Below are 21,041 nucleotides of genomic sequence, written 5' to 3'. Positions count from 1 at the left end.
AACCCTCCACAGATAGAGATGAAGACTGTCAAACTAAATTAAAAAGAAAAATCTTGCTATGTGCTATTTACAAAAGACACAACCATAAGGACACACAAGTTGAAAGTCAGGCAAAGACATTACAAGAAGAAAACTATAGACCAATATCCCTTATAGATGCAAAATGCTCAACAAAATACTACCAAACCAATTCAGCAGCACATAAAAAGGATTTATATACCATGACCAAGTGGGTATCCCAGCATTGCAAGGATGGTTCACACTGAAAAATCAATCAATGTAATACTCTGTATCAGCAGGATGAAGGAAAAAAACATACGATCATCTCAAGATGCAGAGAAAATATCTGACAAAATCCAACACCCTTTTATGATAAAAACACTCAACAAACTAAGAATAGAAAGGAATTTCCTCAACGTGATAAAGGCCATCTATGAAAAACCCACAGCTAACACCATACTTAATAGTGAAATACTGGATGCTTTCCCCCTAAGAGCACAAACAAGACAAGGATGTCTGCTCTCACCATGTCTATTCAACATTGTACTGGCCAGGGCAATTTTAAGCAAGAAAAAGAAATAAAAGGAATCCAAAACTGGAAAGGAAGAAGTAAAACTAACTCTACTTGCAGATGACATGACCTTATATACAGAAAATCATAAGGAATCCACAGAACAACTATCAGAGATAATAAAAGAATTCAATAAAGTTGCAGAATAACAACATCAACTTACAAAAGCAACTGTGTTTCTATATTCTAGCAATGAACAATCCAAAAAGAAAATTGAGACAACAATTCCATTTATAATTGCATCAAAAAGAATAAAATACTTAGGAACAAATTTAACCAAGGAGCACAATGAAAACTAAAAAACATTGTTGAACCAATTAAAGAAGATCCAAATAAATGGAAAGACATCGCGTGCTCATGGATTGGAAGACTTAATATTGTTAAGATCAGTAATACTCCCCAAATTGATCTAAACATTCAATGCAATCCCTATCAAACCTCCAACTTAAGGATTTTCTATATATAAGGTCAAATCAAAACCACAATGAGATACCACTTCATATCCACAAGGATGGCTATAATTTTTTTTTTTTAAAAAACAGAAAATTATAAGGGTTAGGCGAGGATGTGGAAAAATTGGAACCTTCATATACTGCTGGCAAGTATGTAAAATGGTGCACCTGCTCTGGAAAACAGTTTGTCCATTCTTCAAAAAGTTAAACAGAACTACTGTATGACCCAGCAACTCCACTCCTATGTATATACCCAACAAAACTAAAAACAGTGCTCAAAAAAACTTCTTCACAAATAGCAGCTTATTCAGAATAACCAAAAAGTAAAAACATCCCAAATAGCTATCACTGATGAACAGACAAACAAAATGTGGTACATCCACACAATGGAATTCAGCCATAAAAAGAAATGAAGTACTGACATGAACTTGATGAATTTTGAAAATATAGTAAGTGAAAGAAGGCAAACTCAAAAGACCACACACTGTTTATATGAAATGTCCAGAATAAGCAAATCCACAGAAACAGAATTCAGATTAGTGGTTGCCAAAAACAGGGAGAAGGGGAGAATGAGGAATGACTGCTGATGAGGTTCTTTTGGGGGTGATGAAAATGTTCTGAAATTAGATAGTGTGGATGCTCACACAAAACTGTGAATGTACTAAAAGCCACTGAATTGTACACTTTAAAGAGGTTAAAATGATGAATCTTATGTTCTGTGACTTTTACCTCAAAATAAAACACACATGCAGTTGTGAGATAAATATAGGTGATTTTTTAAAAGAACCAATTAGATATCTTGGAAATAAAAAATATCAATGAAATTAAAAAAAAAAAACAACTCAGTAGAATGGCTGAAGACACAGCTAAACAGCCAATTAATGAGCTGGAAGGCTGGCCTGAGAAAGTCTCCCAGAAAGAACAACAAGAGCACAAAGAGAAAAAGTAAAAGAAATGTTAAGAGATATGAAGAACTGATCCAGAAGCACCACCATCAAGAATTCATTATGAGAGAATGGAGAAAAAGGAGTAACTGAAGAAACAGAACCCACGGACAGGGATCCAAGATTGAAAGGGCCCAAGAGGTCCCAAGCAGGATAAATTTATTATCTACTAAATTAGTGGACACTTCAAAATTTCTGAAAATCAAGACTAAAACTAAATTCCTAAAAGCTACCTGAGAGAGGAACACTCAGTGCATCAGCTTCACAACCTACTTACTTCACAACTTACAACTTACTTAAAATGAGACTCTCCAAGTACAACTGACAGAATGATAGTGACTCGAAATCACACAGCTGTTAGAAACATCAAATAAGATCGATAGAAGTACCCCATATTAAGACAGGCAGACAACAGACATCATACGCACTAATAATGCCAGTAATTCCGTAATTATAAGATGAGCTTTTTTCACATATTTCTAATGAAGATGTTCCCCACAATTTATATAGTTATTTCATTAGGCAATGTTCTTTTTCCAGAAAACTTATTTCAAAATCAAATACGCATCTTCCAATCAATGACATCTTAAAATCAAGGAAATATAGTAATATCAATATTTAAATAACTATTAAGTAGTAAGCACATGTATGATCCCACTTCACAACTATCTTATGTGCTAAATACTATTATCCCCACTTCTTGGATGAGTAAACTGAGACATAAAGATGTTCAGTAATTTGCCCAAGGTGACAGCTAGGAGTAAGAATTGGGAATCAAGCCCAAACATAACTCCACATTCTGAAACCTTAATCACTGAATTATGTGTAAACTATAAAATATTAAATAATGATTTATTACTACAACATCTACTTACTAAATGCCCCAGACTGCTTTCCACTTGACTTGCTGCGCCTCCTGCATTGTCCAGTGTTTGTCTTTTCCCTCACTATCATACGATTGATTACTTCTTGCTGCTTTCACTTACGTGCAATCTTCAACAGAATTCTCCACCTTTTTCTCCCTATGTCTATCTACTGTTCTAATGTCCTTTCAACTGCAACGCCAGATAACAACCTTGTTTGACCCACAGATCAACAAATTTTAAAGGACTATAAGGTATTCTCATGAATAAAGTCTATGACCTTAAGAGCAGTGTTTGTCAAATTTTAATGTACACACAAATCTCCCTGGGATCTTATTAAATGCAGATCCTAATTCTGTAGGTCTGGGGTGGGGTTTGAGATTCTGCATTTCTAACAAGCTCAGCATAGCAAGGCTTTGGTACTGAACTATGTAACACCAATTCCGCTTGCTTTAGTTTTTCTGATTATTGACTACATCTACATAGGTAAAGTTGATAATATTGATTTTATAATTAATGTAGAGCCCCTCATGAATCAGATTTCCCAGGCCCATAATGCAGTAAGTTTCTTTTTTTTTTCCTCCCTTTTTCTCCCCAAAGCCCCAGTAGATAGTTGTACGTCATAGCCGCACATCCTTCTGGTTGCTGTATGTGGGACACCGCCTCAGCATGGCCAGACAAGCGGTGCGTCGGTGCGCACCCGGGATCCGAAGCCAGGCCGCCAGTAGCAGAGTGCGCGCACTTAACCGCTAAGCCACGGGGCCGGCCCCCTGCAGTAAGTTTCCATTTAAGTTTCCTAACCTTTTTCAATAGCTGATCTGCACTGAAAGGTGAATAACTACCACTACTACCATCATCATCATAAAAATTATTATAATTAATAATGTAATAGTAACAACAGCTATAATTTATTAAGCACATACTATGTGTCCCACAGGCTAGGCATTTCAATGTTTTACTTTAGCTAATCCTTTAAATAACCTTGGGAGGTAAATATTCGCATCCCCAAGGTTCACACCGTCATAAATATTTAAGTTCTTTAACCCTGCCCCAAAGTGCTTGGAAATGATATACATACAGTATCTTCTGAAAGTTAACTGAAAAATCAAAACATCATGGATTAAAGCATTGATAACAGAAGTCACCTAAAAGAAATGTGACTCCTAAACTGACAAAAGCCAATATAACCAGTTTGACTACATTTACAGCTAAAAAAAGAAATGTATCAATTAGGGGAAAGAGGTGAAGGTGCAATAAAAGGAGAATAACATTGGCAAACAGTTGGCTTTAGGCGAAAAACTTGAGTATTCTATTCCTATTGACAAAATGTCTTCTCTACTGAAAGATGGATGCAGTGGGTTTATAAAACATGGGATGGCCTAACTTGCTTAGTCTGATTCCATGGTTACCAAGAAACACAATCTTTCATAGAAATTATTAACTATGAAGACTTTGAACAGTTTGTTGATGGATATTTCTCACAGTATACTCGTTTTATACAGTGGTCACATCAGTTTCAATAATGTACATTTATATACCCTTAAGATATGTATGAACACATTCTCACATGTGAGGCTGAAGGGCAGTAAATTCACCAAGATGTCTACCCTGTGAAACCCAATAGGAGGAAGCCTCCAGTCCTAAGCCCTGCTGGACACCAAGGGGTTGAAGAGTTTTTACTTGAAAAGCAGATCTCTTAAAACATACCTCATCTAGGATTTCTCTATTTCTTTGTAGTAGTTCAGGTAGCTCTTTGATCAACTGATCAACAGTCTGGATACCACCCTGTTCAACCACAGATGCGGACTTAGTCAATATAGACTGAGGTACAGTGTCTCCAGACACATCTTCAATTGCTGCTGGAAGATTAAGGGAAGCTAACACCCTGAAAAAATAAGATACTATGTCATCTAGAGGTCTAAACCACCTTTAAAACATTAATCTCCTATATCCAAATCAACAGCAATGGAGTTAGCACCCCAAAAAAGTAGAGAAGCCCCATCAATGGAAAAATAAAGCAAAGACAAAAGTAAAAACAGAAAAATCAGCGATTGATAAAATTAAAACAAAATCATTAAAGAATTAAGTTCACTGCGCATAATTAAAAGCCAAAAAGAAGTATACATTGAAATATACTAGATACCTTTGGCTCCCAGCTCAAACTTAACTTCTTTTAGTCTAAGTAATTAAAAGTCAAAACTTCTATCTTAAATGCAATCTTTTATCACACTCCTGATTGTTATAATGTCACTGACAAATCAGAAACAATATACAAAATAGTTATAATTTCCTCTCATCTAGGCATAATGCCAAGAGAACATAGTTGACCTAGGTACTAATAACAGAATCTTCATCTCTTCTCAGTTTTGTGGCACAGTAACAATTACTCTGTTATTTCATTACGTAATGGAAGGGATGTTAGAGTAAACTTACATTGCTTTCTTGCCAGAAAAAGCAAAATGAGGTCAAAATCCATGCATTCGTCAAAATTAAAAACACAAAAAAGCAAATCAAACTAGGAAAAAATATTCTCAATTTCATGTAGCTGACAAAGGATGTGCCTCTAAAATACGTAAAGAACTCTTTAAAGATTAATGAGAAAAAATCAATTTTAATAAATGAGCAAAAGATTTAAACAGATACTTCACAAAAGATGTATAAATGTCTGATAAGCACATCAAGAGTTATTCAACATCGTTACTAGTTAGGGGAGTGCAAATTAAACCACAACAAGATACTGCTAGACATAGACTAAAATGGCTAAAATTAGAAAGACTAACAATACTAAGTGCTGATGAGGATGCAGAGCAACTGCATTTCTCAAACAGTGCAGGAAGGAACATAAACTGGAACAACCACCTTGGAAAACAACCTGGGGGCCTGCCCCGTGGCGTAGCGGTTGAGTACGCACACTCCACTGCTGGTGGCCTGGATTCAGATCCCAGGCGCGCACCCAAAATACTGCTTGTCAGGCCATGCTGTGGCGGCGTCCCACATAAAGTGGAGGAAGATGGGCATGGATGTTAGCTCAGGGCCAGTCTTCCTCAGCAAAAAGAGGAGGATTGGCAACAGATGTTAGCTCAGGGCTGATCTTCCTCACAAAACAAAACAAAAAAAAAAAAGAAAACTATCTGGCCATCTTGTATGAAGTTAAACATACACTAACCATACAACTCAGCAATTCTAATACTAGGTATTTACCCAAGAGAAATAAAACATGTCCAGACAAATATTTGTAAATCAGTGTTCATACCAACTGAAATGTCCACCAACAGGTGAAAGAATTAACAAACTGCTATTTGACCATAATATGGAATACTGCTCATTAAGAAATAGGATTGGGGGGGCCAGCCTGGTGGCGTAGTGGTTAAGTTCGCACACTCCACTTCGATGGCCTGGGGTTCACAGGTTCGGATCCCGGGCGCGGACCTATGCACCACTTATCAAGCAATGCTGTGGCAAGCATCCCATATATAAAGTAGAGGAAGATGGGCATGGATGTTAGCCCAAGGCCAATCTTCCTCAGCAAAAAAGAGGAGGACTGATAATGGATGTTAGCTCAGGGCTAGTCTTCCCCACCAAAAAAAAAAAAAAAAGAAAGAAAGAAAAAGGATCAGGGGGCCAGCCCGGTGGCATAATGGTTAAGTTCACACATTCCACTTCGGTGGCCCAGAGTTCACAAATTGGGATCCTGGGCACAGACCTACACACCACTCATCAAGCCAAGGCATCCCACATACAACATAGAGGAAGACTGGCACAGATGTTAGCTCAGCAACAATCTCCCTCAAGCAAAAAGAGGAGGATTAGCAACAGATGTTAGCTCAGGGCCAATCTTCATCAACAAAAAAAACGGGATCAAACTTATACACACAACATAGATGAATCTCAAAAACATCACATTAAGTCAAAGAAGCCCAATACATTGAGAATATGCTGCACATGCTGTACAAACTTAAGTACCCCATACTGTATACACTGTAGCAATACTGTAATGTACCATATACTGTAATGTATACATTGTACATGCTATAATGGTTACATTTATATTAAATTGTATAAAGAGTAAAGCTAACCTATAGTGACAGGGAGTAGATCAATAGTGGCTAGGGGCCAAGAGAGGAGGGATTGAAGGGAAAGAGGCATGAGGGAATTTTTTAGAATGATGGAAAAATGTTCTCTATCCTGATCGTGGTGCTGGTGGTTACATGGGTACACACATTTATTAAAAAGAATCAAACTATACATTTAAAATGGGGTATTTTATTGTGTGAAAATTATACTTAAGATATTTTAACAACCAATGAATTATTTTCTTAGTCTTCAACCCATCAGAAACAAAAATCGGTTCAGGATACCAAATGTACTATGTATCTTAACTTAAAAAGTTCATTTCTAGTTCTCATTTCCCTCAAATAACCCTTGAAATACAAATTAGTGGTCAAATATTTTCACTTTGTTTCAGTAATTAAATTTCTTCCAACTATAATCTATTTGCTAAGGCTGAGTAAATATAATGTCCCCAAAAAATGTGTGTGTGTGTGTGTGTGTGTGCGCGCCCCTCTATATTTGCTATTTCACATATCTTTGACATTCAACTCCAAGCTCAGAAAACTAAAATGTTCTTCAACTACTTAGTTAAAGAACAATCAAACAGAAAACATTAAAACTTTAGAGAAATTTATCAAAGTTAAGCTCTACCTACCCATTTGCCAAAGTGGTGGCTTCTCTCATTTGAGCAATTGATCTGTTAACTAAATCAGCTTTCCTCTGATTATAGGCAGCCAAAGCCTGCTGCACTGACACAGGAACCATCTTCTCAAACAGATCTAAAGTTAGGAATGAAAATTTCAACAAAATTTTAACATGAAAACTCCAACTATAAAGTGACTGTCCATATTTCCTTTCCAATCTTCACAAAAAAAGTCTACAAATATTGGGGCCGGCCCGGTGGCATAAGCAGTTAAGTGTGCGTGCTCCGCTGCGGTGGCCTGGGGTTTGCTGGTTCGGATCCCGGGCATACACCAACGCACCGCTTGGCAAGCCATGCTGTAGCGGCATCCCATATAAAGTGGAGAAAGATGGGCACTGATGTTAGCCCAGGGCCAGTCTTCCTCAGCAAAAAAAAAGAGGAGGATTGGCAGATGTTAGCACAGGGCTGATCTTCCTCACCAAAAAAAAAAAAGAGTCTACAAATATTTAAATTAAAGATCAAAACTAAATCACTATTGAAAGTACAATGATGAAGAGAATTTTTAGATCACTATATTCATGAACAGTGACAATGAAGTCTTTTTCTTTTAATTTAATTTTCTTAACTTTTAAGATGTGTTTGTCATTGAGTTTAAGGGATCTTTGGTGAAGATTTATACATAAGAAAACACTGTTCATTTGTTGATTAAACTGACTGAGAGAGCAACAGTGCCATGGTTCAATTTCCACCTCCACCAGTTCCTAGCTCTGCAATCTTAGGCAAACTAGTTAACCACTCTGTGCATCAGTATCTTCATCAGTCAAATGGGGATAATAATAGTACCTATCTCATGTAGTTGTTGTGAGAAATAAATGAGCTTATATTTGTAGAGTGCTTAAAAGAGCCCCAGCACATGGTAAACACTTTGTGTTTGCTAAATAGAAATAAGTAAAATAATCACCCTTTCTCAATAACTTAGAATATTATCCTTGGGATCTCAGCTAGAGGCTACCACACATTGCATGTATCTACAAAATCCAAGGATGTTATAACATTTATTTATTTGATACAACCATGACTCCAGAAGTTCATATGTTTAAAGTCATATTTATGTATGCTTATTTTTAATGGTAGAATCTTAAACAATATAACAAACATTAATAAAATAAGTGCCTGTTTAAAGTCTTTATCATTACTCAAACACAGTTTCAAATTTTCTGACTTTGTTGTATACTTTACATATGCCTCATTACTATTTACTTTCCATCTTAAAATTTCACTATAGATACAACACACTTTTTATTCTCATATTCATTTTGAACAACACGAATGCAAATTATCTTCAAAGCATACAATAGCAATTGTGTGGTTTTAGCTACAAAAAATAGATTAAACTGGAGAAAAGATGAGTAAGATTAAAGAGCATCTGAAATGACATACCAGTGAATTTCTGGCTGATGGGCACATTGACTGGGGTAGATTTCACAAGTGTGGCTTTGCCAATAGGGTCTAGATCTTTAAGGTCTGGAACTCGATCATGATAAATGAAGTCATTGTCTTTCTTTGCTGCAGTAAGGGCACGGTTGATTTTGTCAGAAAATTCCTTCACATTGACATATTCATCATAGCGAGACGCCACTGTTTTAATCAATTCTGCTGCGTGCTAAAATGTTTAAAAAAAAAAGTTTTCTTTCTTTTTTCCAACAAAGCATCCAAGCATTGCTTTTTTTAAAAAATCTTTAAGGATCTGCATTTCCAGCAATGTGGGCTACAGAATAACGTAGAAATCCTCCCATCACAAAATACCAAAATACCAAAAATGAAGAATATTACCTAGCAGACATCTCTTTAAACACATGGGTAAATTACCAAGAAAGTAAAAGAAAACCATGGGCCAATAAGTATAAACTGACACTGAGGAAGGCTAGCTGTCAAGTATTTCTTTTTTTTTTTTTTAAGATTTTATTTATTTATTTATTTATTTTCCCCCCAAAGCCCCAGTAGATAGTTGTATGTCATAGTTGCACAGCCTTCTAGTTGCTGTATGTGGGATGCGGCCCCAGCATGGTCGGACAAGTGGCGCGTCTGTGCGCGCCCGGTATCCGAACCCGGGCCGCCAGCAGTGGAGCGCACGCACTTAACCGCTAAGCCACGGGGCCAGCCCTGTCAAGTATTTCTGTAACCCAAAGGACCAGCAATTAAAATACATTAAAAGGGGCCAGCCCTGTGGCATTGCGGTTAAGTGCGAGTGCTCCACTGCAGCAGCCCAGGGTTCGGATACCGGGCACGCACCAACACACCACTTGTCAAGCCATGCTGTGGCGGCATCCCACAAAAAGTGGAGGAAGATGGACACGGATGTTAGCCCTGGGCCAGTCTTCCTCAGCAAAAAGAGGAGGATTGGCGACAGATGTTAGCTCAGGGCTAATCTTCCTCAAAAAAAAAAAAAATGCATTAAAAGCCCTCTCGGAGATCTGAGACAGGTGTCTTGAAATTATATAAGACAGAGAACTGAGAAACAACCCCTTCACCCCCTCGTATGAAGGCAGGAACCTCAAAGAGCTACACCCACAGTGAAAGGATAGATCAGGAAAAAACTATCCAGCAACATAGGAAGTCAACAAAGAGGCATGTTACCTCATCGTCAATAGGAATTTTTTTTTAAAAAAAGGTTTGCCCTTATAATGCATAAGATGAGCATATGCCTCACATAAATTTAGGGCTTACATTACAGTACTTAGGCAGTAGTAGGTATAGTAACATCAGATTAAAAAGCCAAAAGCATTATTAGGAATAAATTCAGTACATAATGTTTAACATTTGCCAATTTGCCAGAAAGCTATAAAACAAATTTTGCATTTAATAGTCTCTATCTACATAAACAATTACAATGAGAAATCAGAGTGGAAGATTTTAACACTCCCATCTAGCAATGACTAGACCAAGTAAATAAAAAATGTGTAAGACTAAAGAATATTTGAATAACACAATTAATGAGTTTGATTTACCAGACATGAAGAATCCTGGACTCCACAATTAGAGAATACATAATATTCTCAGCCATATAGAGAACATCTATATAAAGTGACCACATAAGGAGATACAGCAAGTCAAAAACACCAAAATTATAGGAATACAAGAATGGTTTAATATTAAAAAACCTTCTTATGTAATTCTCCAAATAACAGATTTAAGTTTAAAAAAATCAAATTATCTCCATAGATACTGAAAAAACATTTGATAAAATTCAATATTCACAGGCCGGCAGTGTAGTGGTTGAGCACACGTGTTCCACGTTGGCGGCCAGGGGTTCGAGGGTTCGGGTCCCAGGTGCAGACCTACACCTACTCAACAAGCCATGTTGTGGCAGCAACCCACATACAAAATAGAGGAAGACTGGCACAAATGTTAGCTCAGGGCCAATCTTCCTCAAGCAAAAAGAGGAGGATTGGCAACAGATGTTAGCTCAGGGCCAGTCTTCCTCACCAAAAAAAAAAAAAAAAAAAAATTCAATATTCATTCTTGATATTTTTTAAAAATCTTAGTAAAACAGAAATAGATATCCAGTTCCTTAACACGATAAAATCTTACCCCCAAAGCTGATACCATGCATAGCACAAAAATTATAAGATACATTCCTAGAATCGAAATAAAACAAAGATAACCAGTATCACCATGACCATAGAACATGTCAAAACAACTAGACAAAAGGATGAAATTAGAGGTATAAAATTTAGAAAAGAAAAGGAAAGAATTACTTACAGGTGATGTGTTTGTATACCAGGAAAACCTAAGAAAATCAACTAAACTATTCTAAATAATGAGAGAGGTAACTTAGATACAAAATCAATAAAGCAAATACACATAAACCACCACCAATTTGAAGAGATAACAAAAGAAATAAATCCAGTTACTAGCAACAGAAGACAAAACATCCAGGAGTAAATTTTAAAGATATATGCAAGATCAATACAAACCAACAGAGGGCAACAAGGATAACCAAAACAAACAAAACCTACATCTTCAGTGTAAACTAGGAGATGGAAAATGCACAAATTTAAATCACTTTTTAAATTTGTAAATCAAATTTGATTTGTAAATACGGTCCAATACTCCCCCAAATAGCAAAACTGGTACTAGAACCCTAAGATATGCTGAATACACCAGGAGAGAAAGGGGACTGCTATGGGCTCCATCCTGAGTGGAAATGCTTTAAGCAAATCTGAAAACAATGAAATGGAATGAGCTACCAACTGCTAGCTAATGAAAAAGCCAAGCCAAACCCGAGATGTCAGATGTCGAGCCACTAAGGGGTGTCACAGGAAAATGGAGTGCTGAGGAGCCTCATCCCAAGAGGAAGCTGCTGAGAGCAAGAGGCAGATTAATTACAAGGGCAGGAATGGTGGGGAAGCAGAAAAGGACTGAAAAGAGAGGAGAAAGACGAAGGGGAGTGAGCATCCAGAAAACATCAACAAAATACAAACTCTAAAAGTAGATGCATCCCTTTGAAAAGCAAAGGCTGTGAGGAATTCAGAGAAACACAGGTACAGAAGTGGAATCCTTCCTAAACCAGGCTAGGCTCTGAGAGCCAGAGAAGTGAAGCTGTGGAGGGAGCCCTCACACAATGAGGCCTGGAAAGCTCCCTGGGCCCATTCCCTCACCCAGGAACCCCTTGCTATTCCTCCACTAAAATCAAACTCAATCAAACACGAGTAACTGAAAAGGCATCTCATCTGCCTCAACACAAAGAAACCACTAGGAAAAGGATGAAAATGAGCAGTGTAACTTTCCAATAGATAATGAAAATTCACCAAATAAATACTGCCACAAAGCAGATGAAAACAGCACACTAAAAAAACTAAAATAACTCAAAAACTTAAGGACACAATCACAGTAACGTGGACAGCAATAACAAAGTGGAGTAACATACGTCAAGGATTCCAAAGTGGAGCTGGAGGGCCATTAAGCAAGTGGGGCTTACGCACACTCACCACATCCACCAAATGTTAAGTGAACTTCTGAACTTTACTTGACACCAGAGGTCACATTTTGAAGCATTCCTCATTCCAAGAACGGACAATCTGCCTAGATACAACCCAAGGACCAAATACGTACTGACAAGCCAGCTCACCTCACGCCAGAAACAATCATCAGCTGTTCAACGTAAACCTCTGTGGCCTGTGTCCTTTGCTTTTATAAACCCCTGCCTCCTCTGTCTTCCTCGGAACACATTTTGGGTTTCTACTTGAATCTGTGACTCCCAAATGGCAATTCTTGAGACCCCAATAAACTTTTTGCTTCTTTTGCAGTTTGTGCCTCTTATTAGTTGACAGTATCGAAAGAACACAAAATATGAATAGAGGACCAGATGGCCCAGACAACAGTGGGTGACAGCCAGGTAGCAAGAGAATGTGAAACAGGAGCTGACAGAACTCAGGAAAGAAAGTGAAGAAAATACGAAATCACTTAAGAAAAGAAAGACTGGAATATTTATTCGAGGAACAAGAAAGGGATAACAGACATCACAGAAATCATTGTAAGAAACACACAAAACAAGAAAAAGTGAGGAAAATTCAACACAGCATGTGGGGAGGGGGAGGTCACTACAAATTAAAGATTTATAAGAGATATCAACCAAATGCAATGTGAGGACCCTGTATGGATCCCTGACTTGAACACCAACTGCAAACAGACTTTAGAAAAAATCAGGGAAAACTAAACCAGGTTTGGATAACGTTAGGTTACTAGTATTAATTATTAATTCATATTAATTAGTATTAATTTTGCTAAATGAGATGACATCGTGGTTTTAATTTTTTTTAGCCTTATCTATTAGAGATACATACTAAAGTACTTAGGGATGAAATGATATGTGAGATAGCTGTAAAATATTCCAAAAAAATAAGAGGGGAAGAGGAAATAGATGAAACACAAATAGCAAAATACTGATAATCGCTAAAGCTGAGTAATGGATACTTGATGATTCATATTTTTATATATATGTTTGAAGTTTTCCATAGTAAATATTTAAATAAAATACAATTCATATAGAAGAATAAAGCAAGAACAATCATGAAAATTCAGAAAATGAGAGATGACAATACCTATTGGGCATTAAAACATTCTAAAGTGTCAATGACTAAAATGGTATGGAACTGGAGCATGAACAGATAAAGAGGCCAATGAAACAGAATAAAAAGTTCAGAAATAGACCCAAATATATAAGACTAATTTAGGATGTGATAAAGTCAGACTCTCAAATCAGTGGGGTAAAGAGTCATTCTAATAAATGGGTTGGGGACAACTGGGTAGCCATTTGGAAAAATAAAAATTAGATCCATACTTCATATCACATATCAGGATAAACTCCAAGTGGATTAAAGATCCAAGTATAATATATAATAAATTACATATATATTATACTTTGCTATTAGCAATCCCATTTCTAGGAATTTAAGATAAATGGGCTGCTATGGACTGAACTGTGTCCCCCTAAAATTTTTATTGATGCTCTAAGCCCCAAAGTGATGGTACTTGGAGACAAGGCCTTTGGAAGATTATGTTTGGATGAGGTTTGGGATTAGCACCCTTAGAAGAGGCACCAGAGAGCTTGCTCTCTCTCCTCCCACCATGTAAGGACACAGCAAGAAGCCAGGCAGCAGTGTGCAGGCCAGGAAAAGAGCTCTCACCAGAATCTGATCATGCTGACACCCTGATCTCAGACTTTCAACCTCCAGATCTATGAGAAAATAAATTTCTGTTGTTTAAACCACCCCGTCTATGGTATTTTCTTACGGAAGCCCAGGCTAACATACCTGCTAAAATACAAAACGCCATGCATATATAATTATTCACTGCAGTATTGCCTGTAATAGCAAATCTTGGAAACACACAAGTATCCAGCAATACGGGACAGCAATAAACTATGGTTTATACAATGAAGTGTAATGCAGCTCTAAAGAAAAATGAGGAAAGTCTCTCTATTGCTATATTAAAATGGAGAGATCTTCAGGATATGTTTTTATATAAGAAAAGCAAGATATACAACACCGTATATAGCATACTACCTCTTATGTAAGAATGGGAAGAGTTAAGAATGTGCATTGTTTGTGTGTGCTATATGTTTGCTTGTATTTCAAAGGAAAAAAACATTGAAAGGATTAAACAAGAAACTAATGAAAATTACCTCTGGGGCAGTGAGAAAAAAGGATGAAGGGAAGAGGATAGAAAGGAAAAGGTATAGAGATGGGTTGAAGTGTATAGCTTTACATATACCTGTTTTTCCCAATTTTTATTTTAGAAATTTTCAAACCCAGAGAAAAACTGAAAGACTAGAACAATGAGTAACAACAGACCCTCTACCTAGGCTCAACAATTGTTACCCATCTGCCATATTTGCTTTATCTCTCTTTCTCATATATACACATATACATGTACCTTTGTTTTTTTTTTTTTGCAAAACCATATGAAACTAAAATTCAGATGTCAGGACCCTTCATCCCTAAATACCTCAGCAAATATCTACTAATAAGGACAATCTCCTTAATACCTACGAGCTACTATCATATCCAAGAAAACAAACAATAGTTTCATAAAATCAGTTTTACCATCTTACTAAGTCCCTCATTAATGAATTAAACAAATCTCTGACATTCTATATGAATCACATTTTTACATCTACATATTTTTGACTTTTTGAAAATTGTACTTTGGCAGCTTCAGAGATTCCACCAAGAAGATCAAGTGGACCTACCTTTCTGGAGCCAAATAAACCACACTGTCCACCAAGTGCACCTCATGAGCTGTATAAGGCCAGGTACAATTTTTCTTGGCTCCAGAAGTGAATCCCAATCAGTAATTTTACCTTTGCTGCTATTTTACCTATTGTTTTGATTTTCCTGACCCTATGATTTTGTTTCTGTTTCTGGTTTGCTCATGACCAATAAGTTTTTTCCCACTGCTGACAGCAATGACTGGAAAGCTGGTTTAATGGTGTGACCATTGAATGATCTCTATCAAATTCATCGGGTACTCTACTGAATGAAAGACTACTGAGAATATGATTTGTTGGTCATCTGTTTTTGTCTGTTTGTTCGTTTTGCCTATTTCTGAGCTCAAATCAAGTAAAAAAAAAAATCTCATGCCTACTGGAAAAAGCAACAGCCCTTTGAGATACGAATTGGTGTTCATGTTCGGTGTTGACTTTTGACCTATGACTAAAGCTGTAAAACTGACGCTATAAACTCTCATGTCTATAACTTAAAAAAGTCTTTCTCTCTCATTGTGTGAGTTTGAAATAGCTTCCTTTTTCCAGAGGCGATTTTAAAAATTAGATTAAAATTTCAAAAGAAGCTCTTCTTTGACTGATTTATCGAGACCAAAAGGGCTTACTTCAATCTAATAGTCCCAGAATTCCCAGAAAATAAACTAAACTGCTAATACTTTAAATACGCTAGCGTGAAAAGTCTTTCCCACAGAAACTCCTCTCAGAAGCATTTTTATATAAGAATCTACGTTACTGTAATCAAACCAAATCCCTGGACAAATGAGATATGTTTGATAGTCTGGGTTTTATGAAAAAGTATGGCTTGCTCTGATTTTGTCAGTGTGGAATATAATACAAGCATATATCTTATTTTTTATAAGATTTGGGTTTCTTTTCTCATGAAAAGACTAATTAATCTGAACTTCCTAAATGATATTTGCATAGTATTTTCTAACATCCAGTCCATATTTTAATTTTCTTAACAGTCCTCTTTCTATCCTCCGCTTACCAATACTCAAAATACAAACAACTCGTATCAACAGCCCTTCTCCCTGCTGCGAAGTTGCCCCAGATGCCACAGCAAGTTTTTGACCACCTCAATGCCAACAGTATGGACACAACTGCACACAAGGTACTCTGCTGCTTACAAGATCTATTTATATATATTACCATTGTCCTTCTCAAGCTGTGAAATTATGTGCCCCAATTTAGACCAAAGTTAAGTCTTCGTTAAGTTAAGCACTGCACATTCTTTCTGGAACATGGCAATTAATTTAGAATATTTTATTTCAAAACAAACATGGATAAATAAAAGAGAACTGAATGCAGATTTTGCATGAATGTTTTTAGATAAAATATGAAACTTCAAAAAGCACTCAGTAGGTAAAGCCTAAACATAAAAACAATCATTTGTCACTGTTGATACGGGGCAACAAGAGGAAAGGTTTTTATGAGCAAACTAAGCAAAATTCATTTTATGACTCTCACTAAGAAAACAAAGGAGATCCAGTTACTTAAATATTTATTTCCAAGAGACTCACCTGTAACCTTGCAATCTCTTCCCCAAATTTCTTCTGCTGTTTTGCCAGGATAGACTGGTGGTACTCAGCATTGGCCTGCATGATACAGTGCTTTGCAGCCAAGACAGGGAACACCTCCTGGAAATAAAAATACTGACCAGGGGAGAGTCCAACCACACAAACCACCACAGACAACATGGGATGCAGGAAGAAAAAGGAAAAGGAGACAGAAATTAGAATCACCCCATTAATGGTTTAGAGATAGGTTAGTCATTAGGTGTAAACAGAGAAGACCACATGCTTTTGCATGGATTGGATTCAATTAATTCAATCTTTTTCTTCGAATTAAAATTAACGCTTTTTTTAAACTCTTAAGTGAAGCCAATTTAAGTTTTTACAATTCTCTTTAATCGAGCCATGAAGTCAACATTTTGTTTACAAAGAAGAAAGGAAAGCATGCATTAGAAGAGAAGTAGAATGGACACTGACAGAGGAAGACCAAGCACAGGGCTTTAGAAGCTTTCGTATGAGCCCTTACCCAGCCCTTAGAGTTAACTAAACCACCATTACTCACATATACTAATGAAATTGCTCTATAGCTGACTGTTTCATCACGTTTAAAAGACAAAAGACAGTAAAGTAAGTTCCCACTTAAATTCATATCCTAAGAGACTTTTTAATAAAGATGATTTTTAGCCATATAAAAATTATTTAGTATCATACAAACACTAACATTTCAGTATCATATACTCAAAAACACATAGCAAACAGACAAATGCACTAAGTTAATGACTAATATGATAAAGTGTTATTTTGCCCTAATTTGTTTTGGAAAAAATTCCAGTCAAAATTAATTTTAAAAGATCCAAAAAACATGAACCAGACAAGCAGTTATACTGGTAGACGCTGTTCCAAAATGTCAAATCCTAGCCTGCAACCTCACTGTTTTTAGGATGCACATGCCATACAAAATCCAAGAAATACACTAGACAATCACTGTCTAGACAAAAAAATTAGAGAATCAAAAACTGAATTACTACCTTGTGTGCTTTCCTGTCTCCCAGTGAATAATTTCCTAGCTTCCTGGATCACTACTTGCAGATATTCCAGTTTTATAACTAGAATATGAAAATACCTTATGAGCTTTATTAGTAAAAAGGCAAAAATAAAAGACATCTAAATCTCAAACTGCACCCATGCCAGTTCTCAAGGTAAGGCTGGAGCAACTTGGTATTAAAACAGGAGATTTTCAAGGAATACCAGGAATGCTGCAGAAGTAGTTTCCAAGTCTTTGTAGGTGACATTCTTCTCTCCATGACAGGACTGAACTAATGGCCCAACAGGATGTAACAGTACACTGTGCAGCTGAACGTGAGGTCTTTCAGATGAAAAAAAGGTGAGAGGAGATCCCAAGTGTCTTTGTAAGAGTAACTCTATTGTACCCAAGAGGCCTGGGCAAATCTCTACTGATCTCTTGGCATATTTTAAATCTCCAGGAATCTTTACATTAATTCCTTATTGTTCATTTTCTGACTAAACTAATATTGTACTGCTGATGTACTCACATGCTTTTTTTTACTTTACCACAAAATTGTCTGCAATTTCATAATTTACAAAGACTCCTGAATGACTTATAAATCAATAAATTCCCCTACAAAAGATCATGTAGCAAATATCATATGCTATCATACAAATGAAACTAATTCCTTGAACATTTCTGAGAGTTGTTGAAACATACTACATTTCACTCACTCAATCTGTAAGTTTCCTGTTTTAACCATTCCAAATTTACTTGTTTATCTAATCATCTGCTTTGTCATTTACAAATGATCATCACTGACTAGTCTTTTCAAATGCCACTTCAGAAAAGTTTACATTAAAACAATTAATACTTCCTGTGACATGTGGTTTAAGATGGTTGTTTTCCTTGGCTGTCCAATAGCCGCCCAATTTTCTATCCCTGTTGGCAAAACTTAATTCTAATCAAAGCATTGGATGAATTTAAGTTTTCTTTTCCTTTTGTCTTTCTGTCTGTTTCTGCGCTTTAAGACTCATCTTTAAGAAAACAGGACAATAATTAAAAGTGTGAGTAATCAACATGCCAAGTATTCATGCTTGTACCAAATCACCAGTGATTCAGAACTACACAATGCCTTGATTTGATAAAATTATTGGAGACAGATTTTCAAAAATTTCCAGAAAGAGTTTTAGCTTGAAAAAACAAGTTTAGTAAAGAGTAGAGGCAAAGCCACTCCCTAAATATAAAAGAATTTTTCATGCATCTTAAATAAAAAACTTCCTACAAATATATTCTTCAAATGCCTCTCCTGAAACTTCAAATGTCTTAATAAAACATAGTTGTCAACTTGCTTCTTGTACACAAAAATGTCCAAATATTTCCACATGCAAAATAAGCCAGTGTTTACAAGAACAATTAACTGACCTTGGGGAGAGTATCTTTGTATTGACACTGTTTAAAAGCATCACCAAAATAATCTGCAGCCTGATTAGCCAATTTAGCTATGATGGCATCTTTCATTTTATCTGGAATAAAATATTAAATTGACCATTATAATTAAAATAAATATGAAATAACCTGATATATCATGATAACTCAGTATAGACATTGAGATCACAAGTTTGTACATTTGTCTAAAAAAAAATCTGTACTGATGAAATCAATTCTTCTGCATAAAACTTAATTATTCCATAGGCAAATCCAAAGAGTCAGAAAATAGATTAATGATTGCCAGGAGCTGAGGGAAAAGAAGAATGCAGAGTTGACAGCCAGTGGGTATGGGATTTCTTTTCGGGGTAACCAAAATGTTCTAATGCATACTTTAAAAGGGTGAATTTTATTGTATACGAAGTCTACCTCAATATAAGCTGTTATTTTAAAAGAAAAAATTATTCCTGTTCGTATAGCTTCCACATGATGACTGCTCCCTTATTTTCAATTTCTCTGCACTTACACATTCAGCCCATATTCCAATCTCTCATACTAACTTACAAGCCTTAAAAGAACTGTTCTTATTTCCTCATTCACAGGGCCAGGGACTCTGCCTAGATGGCTCCTTGTCAATTAGGTCTGGTTTAAAGGAGACCTTCTTAAAGAATCTTCTTGACTAACGAATCTAAAATTAGCATGACTCCCCCTACATCCTTACCCCATAGCCGGACAACCAGCCATTATCACAGAATCTATCTTGTTTTCTTTATAGCAATTATCTCTCTCTAAAATTACCTTGGCTACTTAATTTCTTTCTTATCATCTCCCCCACACTAAAATGTAAGCTTCTTGAAAATAGGAATCTGGTTTGTCTGCTAACTCCATTTATCTAGAGCATTGAACAGTGACTGACACACAAATAAATATTTGCTGAATGAATGAATTTTTGACATATTACAAACCTACATAAACACTCTTCTGGAGTTCACTGTTTTAAGACAATAGCTAACTATCCATTTCATAAAAGACTTCAAACACACCCTCATTCTTAAATGTGCATTTGTATCACCCTAAGTTCAAAAAAGGAAAGCTGAAAATTTTCAATAATCCATATGTCAAGTTCAAAGAAGAAAGCTCTACACTGAACATATTAGATTCTAATCACTTTCTTATTTTAAAAGCCTATCACTTCTTTTCACATGCAACAAAATGGAAAACAAATTGGGATTACCTCTTGTGGCTTTTAAAAAAAATACTTCTTGGGCCTGTGCCAGCATAATAAGACTGAGGGTCCCAACAGTATCCGGAGATATGTCCACAGTAGGCTCTCGATTTAAGGCAGATAAAACTGTCTCTTTAATATGTAAAAAGGCACCACTAGCAAACTAGAGGAGGGAAAAAAAGAATTTCTTTAAAATCCAGGAACTCAGCAATTTTCTACTGTCAGACACAAAATTATTTCAAATGTTAACTCAGTTGATCGGTTACTGTATTTAAGTTTTTATATTGTGCAAAACAGATCTAAAACATGCAACCTACAAACAATAAGGGTATTTTTCTAAAATTCTATAGAATAATAGGAGATTTAACAAAGATTAAAAGTAAACTGCAACAAAAAAACAAAGTAAATTAATAGGACAAATTGATTAAACTTATTTTTAGATATACTTCCTCAAAACTAACAATGAGAATAGAGGCAGGGATAAAACATTAGTAAAATGTTTTTCGTACTAAAATGCTCTTGTTTTGGTCCCAAATTCCTCTCTCAAATAATTAAAACATGT

The 21,041-nt window shown here is 36.1% G+C and overlaps 1 protein-coding gene across 2 annotated transcripts in view; it reads right to left on the bottom strand.

The window, feature by feature from the left end:
• The window catches only part of PDCD6IP (programmed cell death 6 interacting protein), a 66,399-nt gene that overhangs the window by 23,457 nt on the left and 21,901 nt on the right, over positions 1-21,041 (bottom strand). Inside the window, exons 5-10 of one of the 2 annotated variants that reach the window (XM_058554730.1) lie at positions 20,489-20,642; positions 19,252-19,352; positions 16,830-16,961; positions 8,964-9,186; positions 7,536-7,659; positions 4,538-4,715 (exon numbers count right to left, since the gene is read on the bottom strand). In XM_058554730.1, coding sequence (XP_058410713.1) covers positions 4,538-4,715; positions 7,536-7,659; positions 8,964-9,186; positions 16,830-16,961; positions 19,252-19,352; positions 20,489-20,642 — 912 coding nt within the window. The remainder of the gene's footprint in view (positions 1-4,537; positions 4,716-7,535; positions 7,660-8,963; positions 9,187-16,829; positions 16,962-19,251; positions 19,353-20,488; positions 20,643-21,041) is intronic. The other variant, XM_058554737.1, reaches the window with a different exon arrangement.

This window comes from Diceros bicornis, chromosome 2 (genome assembly GCF_020826845.1).
Source record: "Diceros bicornis minor isolate mBicDic1 chromosome 2, mDicBic1.mat.cur, whole genome shotgun sequence".
Classification (NCBI taxonomy): Eukaryota; Metazoa; Chordata; class Mammalia; order Perissodactyla; family Rhinocerotidae; genus Diceros; species Diceros bicornis.
This window is presented reverse-complemented; position numbering and strand designations above follow the sequence as displayed.